General features: G+C 42.0%; 1 protein-coding gene across 1 annotated transcript in view; it reads right to left on the bottom strand.

The window, feature by feature from the left end:
• Positions 1-5,039: 5,039 nt before the first annotated feature.
• Positions 5,040-17,698, bottom strand: part of LOC107740385 (NACHT, LRR and PYD domains-containing protein 12-like) — a 19,439-nt gene continuing 6,780 nt past the window's right edge. Inside the window, exons 7-12 of the mRNA XM_016552812.1 lie at positions 13,450-13,623; positions 12,854-13,027; positions 11,444-11,617; positions 10,648-10,821; positions 10,227-10,400; positions 5,040-5,217 (exon numbers count right to left, since the gene is read on the bottom strand). Of these exons, the coding sequence (XP_016408298.1) occupies positions 5,040-5,217; positions 10,227-10,400; positions 10,648-10,821; positions 11,444-11,617; positions 12,854-13,027; positions 13,450-13,623 (1,048 nt within the window). The remainder of the gene's footprint in view (positions 5,218-10,226; positions 10,401-10,647; positions 10,822-11,443; positions 11,618-12,853; positions 13,028-13,449; positions 13,624-17,698) is intronic.

Below are 17,698 nucleotides of genomic sequence, written 5' to 3'. Positions count from 1 at the left end.
GATGAAGGGCAAACCCGCTTTTTTGCTCCATTTCATGTGTCGTTGGCGTGCAGTTAGCATGGGGACCCGGCTGGGCGCTGTGACACATTGCCCTGATCACCACTGTTTAGCTGCTGATGATTTGTCAGACTGTGGCCCTGCAGTTGCTGTGAACAATGTGCGACAGTCTCAGCTGGACGATGGATTGATGTTTGATATCTGTGCACCACTTTTGATATGTAGCCTTCTCACTTCAGCGGCACGTGAACAAACCACAAGGCCTGCTGTTTACCATCTCTTATCACATGTACAACAAAAAATTCAAGGACACAAAGGTGCAAAAACCACCTTAGACAGGGTTCAAACCCACAACCTTTAGGTAAACAGCCCAGAGCTTGAACTACTGTGCCACACCACCTACATCTATAGCAGCAGCCAAAGACACACATCATTTACCAGAGTCTTGTGCAGATACAGCAGTTTAAAATAAAATCCTAAATGGCAAAGAGGTCAACAATGGAAAAAAAATGGTCTCATTTCTGACCACTATGTGGAGCTGTTACCAAATACAAGACCATGCCTAAACAGCTTATTTAAACAGAGATGTGTTGCAGAGAAACATCACAACTATTTTCATAGGGTATCATTTGGTATTAGATGAACAATCAAACAAAAAAAAATTGAAACCTTGTTTGACAATCATATGAGCCAATTTCGTTTAAAAAAAAAAAAAGAAAGAAAAAGAGATACAAAAACAGATGACAATATATTTTACAATGTCTGATTATCAAGACTTCAAAAACTGAAATCATCTTCATTTTGAGATCAGGATAAGAATCCTGTTTTTAGCCAAAGATTCAAAGTTATAAAAAGGGCAACACAAACTTAGTCCTCGGCCACTTAAGAAAACTGCTCTGGGAGCTGATATTGAGAAATCACTTATTAATAACACATTAAACATGTGTTTATGTGAATATGAAGTGATGATCACACTCACCTGATACTGTCAGTGTAACTTTATCACTCATTTGTGACCAGCGTGATCCTTCTGTCTCTGATCCTTCACAGGAGTATTTACCTGCGTCAGACTCAGTAACAGACCAGAATGTGTGTTCCTGTAGTTCACTGAAAACCCTGGTTGAACCTTCTTGATACCAGTAGTACTGCCAGCTAGTGACTCCTTCACCATATATGTCACATCTGAGAGTGACTTTCTCTCGTCTGAACACATGTTGAGCAGGTTTAATGGTCACTGTGGGTTTTGGTTTTTCTGTACAATGACAACAATTCACAATAAAAAATAATGTGAATAATAAAATAATAAAACGGTTTTACTGTATATACAGTTTATTGCAAAACACGCATGCTATATCAGGCTAGACTGTAGTTGTTCTCTATAGCTGTTACAGTCACTTAGTTAGTGTCTTATGAAACATTTTCACTAATTTCTCAGAGCAGTTCATTATGTGAGGAAATATATTCGCTGTGTATCGTCACTGCTATTGGTTCACTGGAATTTCTTCCTCTAGTTACAACACAGAATAACTTAAGGTGTATTTATAATAATTTAAAATCATAACACTCTTTTTACAGCTAGTTTGTAACAGTGTAGAATCACTCATATGTGAATATGTGATGAAATTCATTCACCTTCAGTTTGTCCAGAGTGGATATTTGAAATCAGCACTAAAAACACAAAAAGAAAAATGTCAGCATTGAGCTGACACGGTGTATATTACATTAGCCATATGAAGGTATATTCTTTTTCCTTTGCTTGTAAAACACCATCATTTTACTCTTAAATGTTTCTCAGCTGCACAACACAGGTTTCTGTCGTCATTTTTGGTTACGCTTTATTTTGATGGTCCCTTTTGAGCATTCGGTTGACAATAAGTAACTTTCCACCTATATGTCAACTAACTCATTAAAATACTAGTAGACTGTCTGAATAATATCTGCTAACTCTTTGTGATGTTGTCCCAACAGACATTCTACTGACTAAAAGTAATTTTGCAAGTACATGTGAACTTAACCCTAACCCAACCAATCTACTAATACTCTACTAACACTCTAGTTAGTAGATATGTAGGTGCAATGCTACTTAGAGTCAACAGAATGTTAAAGGCACCATCAAAATAAAGTGAAACAGTAGAGTAAAACAGATTTGTTTGCATTATTATTATTATTATTATTATTAATAATAATAATAATAATATTTTAGACTAGATAGATGTAGCCTACTGTTTAGAAATATGGAGGTTTACATTTGTCACAATCCGAGTCTCAAAAGATTATCGAAACACTGAATATGGAACTTCCAAACCTGTTCTGTTGTTATGATGTTAACTTCCATGTTGCTCCAGGATGAATTTTTATAATAATACTATAAGTGTACTGTACTTTTATTGATCTCTATTGATTGAACATTGGACCATTTTTTAATCAATGTGGAGCAATTCTTTGTATGTGTCGGATTTTTTAAATGCGTTTTTAAATAAAAAATCGTGCTATAAATATGTGCTATAATGGAAGTATTTTACTGTATTTCTAGATGAAAAATATAAATTATCTGTATTATAATCCAGATGATCTGAACTTTTTTTTTTTCCTGATAGATAAGGTACAAAGTTTACCTTTTTAGAGGGCACCACCTCAGTTACAGCTTTTGTGCCTTTTTTTTTTGTTTATTTATTAATTTAGTTTTTTGAGTGTGTGTAATTCTTAAGACTGTAAGTAGTCAAACATGAAAGACTAATTCACAGAGCATTCACAAGTATATTTTACAAAAAACAAACAAACGTCTATCTATTAATTGGATAATTCCTAGACATTAAAAACAGTTTTAAAAACATTTTTAATTAAATAAAATGCGTCATATGTGAACGCCAATTTCACTCTTATTCAACCACCTTCACACTCTTGTAGATGGATCAACTACTGTATAACCAGGCCATTACTCATTCTACTGTAACAGTAAGTGCTGATTTGCGAGGGGCACGGCCTGTAATGGCAGCTGGACTGTGTTGTCATCAGTAGTTGATGTTAATTTATTTATTATAAATTAATGATTGAATGAATGTATGTATTTATGTAGTTTTTGTGCCAGTGCATCCATAGTATTAGAATCTGCATTTATTTTGGTCTTGTGTCCAGTAGGGGGCAGTACTGCTACCAGAAATAGGCAACTACTTACCAAGCATTGGTATTACCAAACATTTGTTGTTTATTGAATTATAATATATTAGTTCTAACTAATATATTATAATTATATAAGTTGTGCGTGTTAAACATCATCCAAAATTAAAATAGTACTTTGGTATTTGCTCTTGATTGTCTTCTGCTCTATATATAGATACTATTTAGTGAGCTTAGGAGCAGCTTCAACCTGTCATTTGTTAAAAAATTGGTGTCTCCTCAAAGTCCTTAGGAGAAATAAAACAGGCTCAAAGGTGAATTTTTACAGTAAGAGTATAGATTTAAAATAATAAAAGCCTGCATTTATTTGTACAGCAAAAGCAGTACAATTGTGAAATATTTTTTACTTTTTAAAATAACTGCTTTCTATTTGAATATATTTTACAAATGTTACTGTCTTACTGTTCAAAAACTTTTGACTGGTAGTGTATAAAAATTAATGTGGATAACAGCTCACATAATTGGTCATTGAACATTTTTATTTAAAATCGGTTATATCAGTGTTCAAAACTATCAGTTACATCACAGTTCATTTTGAGTTAACAGTTTACAAAGTACTCACTGAATGGATTGTGTCTATCCATGGCTAAGGGACATTACACTTTTACAACCATGCTAGTTAATTTCTATATTTCTATGTTCCCATAAATGTCAAAAAACTGAGGGACTAAACACATATGCTAATAAAAATCATTATTAAAAAAAGCAAAGGCAAAATTTTATTTTTAGGAATAGATTCTGTTAGACAGATCCCTAATAAACTGTTAGGGGAGAAAGGTAATAAACCAGTACATGAATGAGTATGGGGTAATCTTTTTATGCACTGTAAATAAAAACTAAAATGTTTTACAGACATAAATGTTTGGTGAAATCATTTGCATTATCTTTGTTGCCCTCTGTCAGTTTTTTATGTATCTTGCTCTGTTAAACGGAAAAAGTGACTTTAGGTAGGCCATACTGGATTAACACTATGCATTTCCTGTCAGCGGGAAAGCCGCGCCCCCAGCTATGACATGACCCCGACCAAGTCCATGGTTGACACCCTCTCATTAGCATGTTGCGCAGAGGAAAAATAAATGTGGAACTACATTCAGAAATAAATGAGTGATCAAAGGAAAATAAATAATAATAATAAAAGAGTTTAGCATTTCCTTAAACATTTTCCATTTGTCCACCAATTTATTTAATTGATTTGCCTACTTTAATCACGTTTAATTATTTCTATATGTATTTAAATTTTAAGAATTTGTGTATTTATACAGACATTTATTTATTTATTCACATATTTATTTATTTATTTGTGTATTTATTTATTGTTTTTGCAGGTTTCGTCCTCCATACTGCTGGTGATACCAGCAAGAAATTCTTATCTCGAATGTAACCAGCTCTTTAATTTCTCTAAGGTGAAACTCTAAATTTCTTTCACCTTCTCTTAAATTTTTACCTTCTCCTAAACGTTTTAAAAGTCTAAAACACATAGTAAAATAATTACATCTCATTTCACTGTTTCAGCAAATGTATTAGATTGTGGAAATCTGATGATGTAAACCAAAAGAACAGTCCCACAACGAGATGACTGTGCTTTCATTCTCTCTTGATTGTTACTGTGACATCTCTGTAGCAGCTCTTTAGTCACCATCAGCTGATCCTGAAAAAAAAAATGGACTGACATCTGAATACTGAGAGTCATACAGTATAAGACACAGTAACATACTGTATGGAGTATTAGACAGTAAACAGCTGTAAACAACTGTTCCTTTGTCACTTTGATACAGTAAGAGTTAGAATATTATTATTGTGTGTGTGTGTGTGTGTGTGTGTGGGTGTAAATATTGTATATAGTAATTGTATGAAATATACTCACACTAACTGTTTAGTCTGTCCAGTTTATAATATGGATCATCCTTTAGAGCAGAAAGCAGCTTCACTGAGTCTCCTAGTTTATTATAAGACAGATCCAGTTCTCTCAGGTGTGAAGGGTTTGATCTCAGAGCTGAAGCCAAAGCAGCACAACCTTCATCTGTGACACCACAATTAATCAGCCTGTAGGGAAGATGATTACACACTTTGTAGTTTGCACAATGATACTGTGTAATCAGTGCGTAAAAAATGACTTCAGTAATGCAGTCAATGGCCTGCAAACACGTTTAACCAGATGCTATGTGTGCTGGAAATGTGGGTTGTTATAGAATGTAGCTAATGAATCACCTAGAGAAGTTTCACAACAAGCTTACATCACAAGTGTGCTGACAGTTGGACGGAAATTATGGTTTATATCCACCTTATTTTTCCCGCTTGACGGTTATGGGGATACTGAAGCCTGATTTGTTAATGTTTGTGTAGCTGCACAAACCAATGGTGCTTGAGCCCGCCAGAACGGGAGGAGCCAACTGCTATATAAGTCGGCCCACAGCGCCATCTCATCAGAATCTTATCCTTCAGCGATGAAAACATCTCTTCGCTGACTCTGCAATCAAGAAGGCTAAGAAGGAAGAGGCTTTCCTGCTCTCCGCCATAGAAGGAGTCCCAGCAGCAGAAGAGATCCAGCCTTCTCCTGCGGCCATCCGGCTATTCCCATAGAGTAAATATTAGCAAATTTCCTAAGAAAATCCAAGGAACTCTCAGACGATCCAGATGGGCACAGTGAGTGCGTCACCTGTCGGGGTGGCGCCCACACAGAGACTGCGCTCACTGAGACTTCATGTTCTCATTGCGAAAATATGATTCTCTCCTGTCTTCGCTCGCGGATCGCTTTCCTTAATGAAGGCGCCCTCAGCACCCTGTGCACTTCGTTCTCGTTTCGCCGGTGTGCTTCACACGGGAGGATCAACACCCCTCATTGGCTGTGAACAGCTTGATTTCTTTCTCAGAGGCTGTTGCAAATCACCCCAAGACATCATCCACCAAGCAGGCTGCAAAGTAGGCGCCGCCTCAGCCCCTGCTAAAGCCGGAGCCTGGGCTTCAACAGCGCACCCCGATGGCAAAGTTTCCCTTCCCGAAGCGCCAAGGTCTCTGCCCTCGAGTAACCCTGGACCCTGACCCACAGAAGCCATCCTGATCTGAGTGCAGAGAGGAAGAGGAGAGGGCTAGTTCTTGCCAAGGCTGGAACCCCCTAAAAGAAAGCTTGAAGTCATTCCCCACCTTTTTGAATATCTCTGAGCGGTGGAGGTTTTTCAGCCGTGCACGGCCTGCAAGCTCAGCGTGTGCCCCAGCAAATTATTGCTGTGATAGCGGACCCACATACTCAAAAAAGCATTTCTCCTCTCCCTGCAATCACAAATGTCAGCTCCCCATCTCAGCACGGCGAACTGGCATTAATAAAAATGGAACCACTTGCCACCCGGCTCTTGGCTTGTAAAGCCATTCCCCGCATGTCAAGCTGGGTCTTAAAAGTCATACAATGAGGTTACTTCCTCCAGTTTGATTGCAGGCCACCTCGTTTCAGAGGTGTTGTGCACACTTCGGTATGGGACAACGAAGCACATGTTCTTCAGTCCGAAGTGCAAACATTGCTTGCAAAAGGTGCCATAGAAATGGTCCCTTTAGCGAACAGCAAGTCAGGGTTTTACAGCGATACTTCCTCATTTCCAAGAAAGATGGCGGGCTCAGACCAACTCTCGATCTCAGACATCTGAATCGCTCTCTCATGTGACAGCCGTTCAGAATGTTAACTCTGAAACAGATACTCATGGAAATATGTCCCAAGGACGGGTCTGAAGACGCATACTTTCACATACAAAGCCCCCGTCACAGACTGTTCTTGAGATTCACATTCGAGGGAGTGGCCTATCAATACACAGTCCTACCGTTCGGACTGTCTCTGGCTCCTCGCACTTTAACGAAGTGCATGGACACGGCTCTTTCCCCTTTGAGACAGATGGGAATCCGCATCTTGAATTACTTTGACGACTGGCTGGTGCTAGCCAGAACAGAACGGCAACTTACAGCCGTATACCGTAATAAAAGCATTAGCAATTAATCGCAACATGAAAATTTGATACCGGCATATCCCTACTCACAGGTCGTTGTTGCTCAACCACCTGAAGCGTCTTGGGTTGAGAATCAATTCAGCTAAGAGTTTACAGCGAGTTTCTCAGACAGCGAGTGTCCTTTCTGGGAACAATTATAGACTCAGTTCAAATGCGAGCCTGGATTACGCCGGAACACTTCCTGAATATTCAGTGAGTGGCAGCGTCATTCAAGTTGGGGACTGCGCATCCCCTCAGGGTGTTTCAGAGTTTGCTCGGCCTCATGTCGGCCGCCACCTCAGTGATTCCCCTGGCCTGCTGCTCATGCGACCCTTCCAATACTGAATGAATGAATGATGCATTTATATAGCGCTTTTTTATTGTGTATTGTTGTACACCCAAAGCGCTTTACAATCATGGGGGTCTCTCTCTCTCCTCAATCACCATCATTCATTCATTCAATTATTATAGCGCTCCTCCTATAATAATTTATTATTATCCTCTAATAAATGCCATACTTTTTTGTTTGTTGACACTAATGAAACACTACTTATTAATTCAGCAAGTACACTTCTAATAATAGCTACAGGATGCCACAGAGAGTCAGGGCCTCGGTTTAACGTCTCATCCGAAAGACGGTGCTTTTTTGTCAGTATAGTATCCCCGTCACTACACTGGGGCTTTAGGACCCACGCAGACCACAGGGTGAGCACCCCCTGCTGGTCTCACTAACACCTCTTCCAGCAGCAACCTAGTTTTCCCAGGAGGTCTCCCATCCAGGTACTGACCAGGCTCAACCCTGCTTAGTTTCAATGGGCAACCAGTCTTGGGCTGCAGGGTGATATGGCTGTGGCTATGACTTGACTCGGCCTGGGGCGCTCTGTACGATGGCAACCCGCCATTTGGCTCCTGGTCGATCCACGAGCAACTCCTGCGTATCAACTGCCTCGAGATAATGGCAGTCTGTCTGGCCCTGAAAACATTCCTGCCAGCCTTAAAGGGACATCACATCCTGGTCCGTTCGAACAATGACAGTGGTAGCTTATATCAATCACCAAGGCGGCCTCAAGGTCACGTCCCCTTTACAGGATGACTCAACATCTCCTGCTTTGGGTACAGAGCAAACGCCTCTCATTAAGTGCGATTCATGTCCTGGACTTGTTTTCGACAAGGCATGAAATGAAATGCTCTCTCCTTCTGGTGGCCCCTCTATGGAAAAACCTGACTTGGTTCCCAGAACTGATTCAGCTGCTGTCTGCAACCCTGTGGCCAATGCCGCTGAGGAGAGACCTTTTCTCGCAAGCTAGGGGCAAGATTTGGCACCCCCAGCCATAGCTGTGGAGTCTTCATGTTTGGCCCCTCAACATAGTCTAGCCAGCTTCCCGCAAGAGTTACTAATACCATTCTAGAGGCTAGAGCACCGTCTATAAGACACCTTTTCACCCTTAAATGGTCTGTCTTCTGTGACTGGTGTTCACCACGAAGCCTGGATCCGTATTCCTGTGTACCTTTCTTCAGGAGTTGTTGGACAAGGGCTTTACCCATTCCACACCCAAAGTTTACGTGGCAGCCATCACAGCGAATCATTCTCTCGTGGCTGTCCGGTCAATTGGCAGATGCAACCTGGTCGCTAAGTTTCTTAGGGGAGCTTGGAGACTGAACCCGCCTCGCCCTAGAACTGTGCGGACATGGTACTTGTCTATAGTCCTAACAGCCCTTAAGGGCCCTCCGTTTGAGCCATTTCAAATGGCTGATCTGTGGCCCATGTCACTCAAAACTGCTCTGCTTTTGGCCTTGGCATTGGTCAAAAGAGTAGGTGACTTGCAATTGCTCTCTGTCAGCACTTCTTGTCTTGAGTTTGGACCTAACGACTTTAAAGTCGTTCTCCAACCACAAAGCAGTTACGTACCTAAGGTGCTCTCAACTCCGTTCAGAGCCCAGGTTATTTCTCGCTGGATAGTGGATGCTATAGCCCTGGCTTATGCTATGGTTGGCTTGCAATGTCCTATAGGTGTGAAGGAGAGTATCACGACGCATGTGCATACTTTGATCTGCATGTAAACAACGCATGCACGTGGTGCTGCTGACCTAGAACATGCATGCGCTGCGTCATGTTTACGTTCAGAGGAAAGCACGCGCATACGCTGTGAAGTGCAGGAGAAGAATTGTTAAATAAAGTTATTTTTGTTTTCTTTGCACACAAAAAGTATCCTTGTAGATTCGTAAAATTACAGTTGAACTACTGATGTCACATGGACTATTTTGTCAATATTCTTGGTACCTTTCTGGACCTTGAACGTGGTAGTACCCTTGCTGTCTATGGAGGGTCAGAGAGCTCTCACTCGCTGGATAGTGGATGCTATAGCCCTGGCTTATGCTATGGTTGGCTTGCAATGTCCTATAGGTGTGAAGGAGAGTATCACGACGCATGTGCATACTTTGATCTGCATGTAAACAACGCATGCACGTGGTGCTGCTGACCTAGAACATGCATGCGCTGCGTCATGTTTACGTTCAGAGGAAAGCACGCGCATACGCTGTGAAGTGCAGGAGAAGAATTGTTAAATAAAGTTATTTTTGTTTTCTTTGCACACAAAAAGTATCCTTGTAGATTCGTAAAATTACAGTTGAACTACTGATGTCACATGGACTATTTTGTCAATATTCTTGGTACCTTTCTGGACCTTGAACGTTGTAGTACCCTTGCTGTCTATGGAGGGTCAGAGAGCTCTCAGATTTAATAAAAAATATCTTAATTCATGTTCCGAAGATGAACGAAGGTCTTACCGGTTTGAAACGACATGAGGGTGAATAATTAATGACTGAATTTTGGGTGAACTATTCCTTTAATGTATTAATACAATATACTCTTTTTTTTCTCTCTCTCATTTATTGTTTTGTGGACCTAGTGTGAATATTGACTGGACTCTATGTACTAATATAAAAGAAAATCAAATTAGATTTTTTTTTTTATCGGCAACAAGTTAAATCCATTGTCTTTAACAGCACTATAAGTATAGACTGAGTTAAACAGTTAAACAATGTTTTACTTAGGAGAAAGGTGATAAAGAGAGATGATCTTACCACAGTAACTCAAGTTTACATTGAGGATTTTCCAGTACATCAGAGAGCAGCTTCACTCCAGCATTTCCTAGTTTATTCCAAGACAGATTTAGCTGTCTTAAGTGTGAAGGGTTTGATATCAGAGCTGAAGCCAGATCATCACAGCCTGCATCTGTTACATTACACCTCCTCAACCTGTAGAGAAGAATAACACTATTCACTCATACAGAGTTTATTATTGAAAGCCCACTGTCCAATCAACAGTCAGGTCAGCAATTTTTTAAAGTCTACCCAAACATTGATATAAAATAGTCAAATTTTGGTGTTGATGTGCAAGAACAAAAAGCACTGAACAGGCTTGCAGAGACGAGAAGATATTGTGACTCACATACATTAAGTATGTGGCATCAAGCTTCATCTGCTAATGAATTGATGATCTTACCACAGTATCTCCAGTTTACAGTGAGGATTCTCCAGTACATCAGAGAGCAGTTCCACTCCTGAATTTTGTAGTTTATTCTCAGCCAGATTAAGATTTCTCAGGTGTGATGGGTTTGATGCCAGAGCTGACGTCAGAGCAGCTAAACCTTTATTTGTGACACCACAATTAGACAACCTGTAGAAAACAACGGCACACTTATGACTCTCTCATCAGAACACAGAGGTCAACCGTAAAAGAGAAAAAAACTAACTCATCACCTATCAAACCCATATTTGATGGATCATTGAACTGAAGTCTAAAATGTCACAAGCACAATCTATGGTACAATCTTAAGACTCATTCAAGCAGTATAATTAATAATATTTCAATAATATATTAAATATATTTAAAAAAAAATGTATATCTGTATTGTCATGCAGCATTGATAACATTCATTACATAGGTGAGTTTACCTTTATTTAAACTGTACAAATATGTATGGAGTTGTGATTTGTGTTTGTGTGTGTTTGCACAACATTGCCTTCATTTGTCATAGTTCTTACTGTGTTGAGGTTGAGTCTGTTTAAAGTCATGAGATTTAAATGTTGACTGTGATGTGAAAGTGTGTAGTTTAGTGTGTAGTTTAGTATGACTATCAGTATCAAGTTACTGAGTAGTAGCTGATGTGTTTAAACACTTACAGCTCACTCACCTGAACACACAGCAGCTAAATACTTAAAATATACTTTGGATGTTTACATTTATTTGTATATATTTTGTGTTTTATGTACAAAAGTCATGCAGTATATGGCCTTACTTCAGTTTCTGCAGTTTACAGTGAGGATTCTTCAAAGCAGCAGATAGCTGCTCCACTCCTGAGTTTCCTAGTTTATTATCAGACAGATGCAGATCTCTTAGGTGTGAGGGATTTGATTTTAAAGCAGAAGCCAAAAATTCACAACCTTGTTTTGCGATGCCACAGCCACTCAATCTATAGAGATTAGAGAACAAAGACATAGATCATCATAGATCACTTTAGCAGTGATTCCATTATTAGAAAGGAAGAACACATTTAAAGTGCAAATCAGTCACTTGTTTTGTTCTTATAGATGGTTTCAACAGCAAAAACATAAACAAACATTTCTGTGCATGGACGCTTTTGTGGCCCAAACTTAAAGGGGTCATTGGATGCCCATTTTCCACAAGTTTATATGATTCTTTAGGGTCTTAATGAAAATTCTATAACATACTTTGGTTAAAAATTCGCAATGGTAGTGTAAAACAACACCCTTTTTACCTTGTCAAAGCGGCTCTGTTCACAGCGACCCGTTTCGGTCCATGTCCCTTTAAATGCTTATGAGCTCTGCTCACCCCGACCCTCTCTTCCGTTCCGTGGGGTGATGAGCAGTTCTTTAGACCAGTGGTTCCCAACCCTGGTCCTGGAGGCACCCCAACACTGCACGTTTTGCATGTCTCCTTAATCAAACACACCTGATTCAGGTCATCAGCTCATTAGTAGAGACTCCAAGACAGGGCTGTCCAAACTCGGTCCTGGAGGGCCGGTGTCCTGCAGAGTTTAGCTCCAACTTGCCTCAACACACCTGACTGGAAGTTTCTATGCCTAGTAAGAGCTTGATTAGCTGGTTATGGGGTGTTTAAATAGGGTTGGAGCTAAACTCTGCAGGACACCGGCCCTCCAGGACCGAGTTTGGACAGCCCTGCTCCAAGACCTGAAACTGGTGTGTCAGAGAAAGGAGACATGCAAAATATGCAGTGTTGGGGTGCCTCCAGGACCAGGTTTGGGAACCACTGCTTTAGACTGTAAACGTTAGACGCATTTAGCTATGGAACTGGCTAACTAGCATATTATTAGGAAAGGTGATTTGCAAAGATTGATAAAAAAAAATGTGTGGAAACTTCACGATATGAAGGCGGCTCGATGTCATCAGTGAATAGTTCCTCTGTCAGAACATGCAATAGTGTCAGTGTTGCGTCTGATGGCCATATGTACATAAACACCACTGATCCTCACAAACTTCAACCATCCATATAAAACGCGCTGTATACAACTACGTTAATATACTGAGCTGTGTTCAAGCAGAAATGTTTTAGTGAACAGTGCGCCAAGTTGGCTGACAGACATCACGATGTTAAGCTGGGTTGGAGTAAAACTCAGGAGTTTGGTACCCCTAGTTTACATTGTTATGTGTGAGTCCTATGATCTTACGTCAGTGTTTGCAGTTTACAGTGAGGATTCTCCAGTCCAGCAGACAGCAGGTTCACACCTGAATTGCCTAGTTCATTCATAGACAGGTCCAGTTTTCTCAGGTGAGATGGGTTTAAACTTAAAGCTGAAGCCAGAGCAGCACAACCTTTATCTGTGACACCACAATTCCTTAACCTGAGAACAATTACACATTCGTCACTATGTTTTCAACATCTGTCCATCAAAATATTTCAATTCACATTAGAAGTTTAACATGAAAGATCTACAGAGGAAGGACTGTCATTATTTTAGATGGTTAATTACAGTATGAACAACTGTTCTAGTGAAGGATCAAACATATTAATTTTGATTCCAGAGCAAGTACAAAAATAAGACCCTAAAGGAGTATTATTTAAAAAGCCAAAAGCTTGGTTATTGGGATTTAAAAACAGGAGTAGGAAATCACAAGATGTGATGGAGATAAATGAAGAGTCATTTTGTGCTCAGATGTAGTGTGGTAATTGTTAATGATTATGACATTTATAACATTTATTTTAAAAGCTTACATTAATGACATTTATTGTTGAGAACAAAGGTATATAGAGAGATGTTCTTACCACAGTATTTCCAGTTTACAGTGCAGATTCTCCAGTCCAGCAGATAACTGCTTTACTCCTGAATCTCCTAGTTTAATTTCAGACAGGTTTAGTTCTCTCAGTTGTGAGGAGTCTGATCTCAGAGCTGAAGCCAGAGCAGCACAACCTTCATCTGTGATGTCACAATCACACAACCTGTAGAGAACACACTTGTTAAACACCGCACACTCATAATAAATGATTTTCTGTAACTTTTATTTTCTGTATGTTCTCTAAAGGCTGGAATACACTATATACGATTTTTTCCCTGATTTACAGTCTGGAGAAGTTGATGCTAGTTGCTGAAATTTAGAACCAGTCTGCAGATTTGAGTTGACAGATTTAATTGAAAATCACATAATGTATGATGGTCACAGATTTAGATATTTTAGCTTCAGACTATGATTCCATCTAGTCTGATGATAACAAACATTTGATGTTTTGAGACGATTTGAAAACGCATACTTTTTTCATTTGTCACGCATCTCCTAGCAACAAGGCCCAAGTTTCTGCATAAGTTTATTGTGATGAGAACGACTTTAAAGTCCAGTACGATCCTCAGTCGTTTAATGTATGACGGCCAGTTTTCCTCTGTAGCTTTTTAGTCTGTAAGTGTATAATGCCCAGTGTTTTAAAATCTGTTCAGATTTTAAAAGTTGTGTAGTGTATTCCAGCCTTAAGTATATTTCACCCAAAAATGAAAATTCTGTCATCATTTACTCATCCTCAAGCTGTTCTAAACCTGTATGAGTTTCCTTCTTCTGCTGAACACAAAATAAGATATTTTGAAGATTTTTTTTTTCAACATTTTTCAAAATATCGCCCGCTGACGTAACCTTGGTTCCCTGAGATAAGGGAACGAGTGTTGTGTATGGGGAAAACTCCTGTTTTACTCTGTACTGAAGCCTGATTTGTTCACGTTTGTGTAGCTGCACAAACCAATGGCGCTTTAGCCCGCCAGAAAGGGCGGAGCCGACGTGTATATAAGTCGGCTCGCAGCGCCATTTCATCAGATCATTCGACTGAAGCAACAGTCATCGATTCGCGTGCTGCTTATAGCACGACAAGTGACACAACGCTCGTTCCCTTATCTCAGGGAACCGAGGCTACGTCAGTAACCAGAGCGTTCCCTTTCGAATGTTCACTTCGCGTTGTGTATGGGGAACGTGGCGGTCCTTTATGGCGGCCTCCAAAGCAAACGAAAAGCTGCTCAGACTGCCTAGACAGGCTAGAGCGCTCTAGGCATACTCTCAGAGCCCTTACTGGACAGAGCATGTTCAGACCCTGCTCACCATCTGTAACGGGGAGCACCAATAGGGAGATCACCTGAGCTCTGAACGGAGTTGAGAGCACTTTAGGAACATAACATGTCTTGGTTTTAGAACGACTTTACAGTCATTAGGCCCAAACTCAAGACATGAGGCGCTGATTGACAGCGCTTGCAAGTCACCCACTCGCTTAACCAACACCAAGGCAAGGAGGTTGGCCATTTTAAGCGATAAGGGCTGCAAATCGGCCAAAATGAGCGGCTCGAAGGGGAGCCCTCTTAGGGCCCGCAGGACTATAGACAAGTCCCAAGACGGCACAGTCTGAGGGCGAGGAGGATTCATCCTCCATGCACCCTTCAAGAACTTAACGATCAGGTTGTTTCTGCCGATCGATTGGCCAGCTTCGAGAGAATGGTTCGCTGCGATAGCTGCCACATATACTTTGAGCGTGGAGGGGGCGCGCCCCTTATCCAGCAGCTCTTTCAAAAAGGTTAGCACGTGGGACACGTCACATGATATCGGGTCCAAACTTCGTGCAGAACACCAGTTAAGGAAGACCGACCATTTTAGGCTGTAAAGCCGTTTTGTAGACGGCGCTCTTGCCTCCAAAATGGTATTGCTTACTCTCGCTGGGTGCTGATTAAGCTCCCGTCGGGGCACCATACATGAAGGCTCCACAGCTCCGGCCGGGGATGCCAAATCATGCCTTTCGCCTGTGAGAGAAGGTTCCTCCTCAGCGGAATGGGCCACGGGGCTGCTGCTGAGAGCTGCACTAGCTCTGGGAACCAGGCCTGGTTCCTCCAGAGTGGGGCCACTAGGAGGAGAGAGCACTTGGTCTCCCTGACCCGCCTGATGACCTGAGGAATCAGGGCGATCGGGGGAAATGCGTATAGGCGAGCACTGGGCCAGTCGTGGGCCAGAGCATCTCGCTGTATCGAGAAATATGTTGGGCAGTGAGAGTTGTCTTCTGAGGCGAAGAGGTCGACCTCTGCCTTGCCGAAGACTGACCAGATTTTTTTAACCATTTGAGGATGTAGCACCCATCCGCCCGGGGCTACCTTGCCTCTGGACAGCATGTCTGCATCATGGTTCAATCTGCCCGTCACGTGAACCGCCCGTAATTAGAGGAGTTATCTCCGTGCCAAAAGGAGGAGGCGACGAGCCATCCTGTATAGAGTGCATGACCTAAGACCGCCTTGGTGATTGATGTAGGCCACTACCGTCATGCTGTCTGACTGGACTAAGACGTGGTGCCCCTTCAAGGTCGGTAGGAAGGTTTTCAGGGCTAAGAAAACCACCAGCATCTCTAGGCAGTTGATGTGCGGACGCCGCTCCGGGACTGACCAGGAGCCGAATACCGGATTGCCCTCCAACAGGGCGCACCAACCTGAGTTGGAAGCATCCGTTGTGACTACCTTCCTCTTGGAGATCAGCCCTAACCTCATTCCTGTTTGAAACAGGCGAGAGGACGTCCAGGGGGCCACGGCCTTGATACAGCGGTGGTCTATCCTGACAGAAAGCCGCGCCAAGCGTGGGGTGGAACACGGGCTTTGAGCCAAACTGGAGGGGCCGCATGTGAAGCAGGCCCAGAGGAATTACAGAGGCAGCGGCCACCATAAGGCCGAGTAACCTCTGAAAAACCTTCAGGGGACGCCTCATCCCTGGTTTGAGTGATGCCGCTAATCGCTGAATGGTCAGGGATTGCTCCGGCGTAATCCATGCCCACATTCGGACTGAGTCTAAGATTGTCCCCAGAAAGACGGCACGCTGTCTGGCAACAGGTGACTCTTGTGCGGGTTGATAACCAACCCGAGGCACTCTAAGTGGCTGAGTAACAGCTCTCTGTGAGCAGCCAACTCCCGTTCTGATCTGGCTAGAACAAGCCAATCATCGAGGTAGTTCAAAACGCGGATTCCCATCTGCCTCAGAGGGGAAAGAGCCACATCTATGCACTTCGTAAAAGTGCGCGGGGCGAGAGACAGTCCAAATGGAAGGACTGCATTTTGATAGGCCACTCCCTCGAACGCGAATCTCAAGAACGGTCTGTGACGGGGGGCTGTGTGGATGTGAAAGAAGGCATCTTTCAGATCCATTGTCAAAAACTAGTCCTCGGGGGAATTGTGCGCGATAATCTGTTTGATAGTTAACATCTTGAATGGCCGGCACATAAGCGAGCAGTTCAGATGTCTCAGAACCAAGATGGCTCTGAGCCCGCCGTCTCTCTTTGGAATGAGGAAGTAGTGGCTGAAACAGCCTGACTCGCTGTTCGCTGGGGGCACTATTTCCACTGCGCCTTTTGCAAGCAATGTCTGCACTTCTTGTCGGAGAACGAACGCTTTGTTGTCCGAAACAGAAGTTTGCATAACACCTCTGAAACGAGGTGGCCTGCGTGCGAACTGAAGCAAGCAACCTCGTTGGATTGCGTTTAGAACCCAACTCGACCCATGCGGGTTGATAACCAACCCGAGGCACTCTAAGTGGCTGAGTAACAGCTCTCTGTGAGCAGCCAACTCACGTTCTCAACGTTGCCTCAGAGGTCTATGCACTTCATAAAAGTGCGCGGGGACAGAGACAGTCCAATGGAAGGACTGCATATTGATAGGCCACTCCCTCGAACGTGAATCTCAAGAACGGTCTGTGACAGGGGAGCTATTTGGATGTGAAAGTAAGCGTCTTTCAGATCCACAGACAGAAATCAGTCCTCGGGGCATATTTGTGCGAGGATCTGCTTCAAAGTCAACATTCTGAACGGCCGTCGTATGAGGGCCTGATTCAAATGTCTGAAATCGAGAATTGGTCGCCATCTGTTGTTCTACAGACAAGTAGAACAGTATACGCAGTTTACGTTCAGTGGATACTCTACAAAATGGCGCTATGGTGCCAGGAGGAGACAAATAGTTGAATAAAGTCATTAATTTTGTTTTCTTTGCATACAAAAAGTATTCTCGTCGCTTCATAAAATT

This window comes from Sinocyclocheilus rhinocerous, unplaced genomic scaffold, assembly GCF_001515625.1.
Source record: "Sinocyclocheilus rhinocerous isolate Xijiao unplaced genomic scaffold, SAMN03320098_v1.1 scaffold315, whole genome shotgun sequence".
NCBI lineage: Eukaryota > Metazoa > Chordata > Actinopteri > Cypriniformes > Cyprinidae > Sinocyclocheilus > Sinocyclocheilus rhinocerous.
Note: the sequence above shows the minus strand (reverse complement) of the source record. Positions and strands in the feature narration are given on the sequence as shown.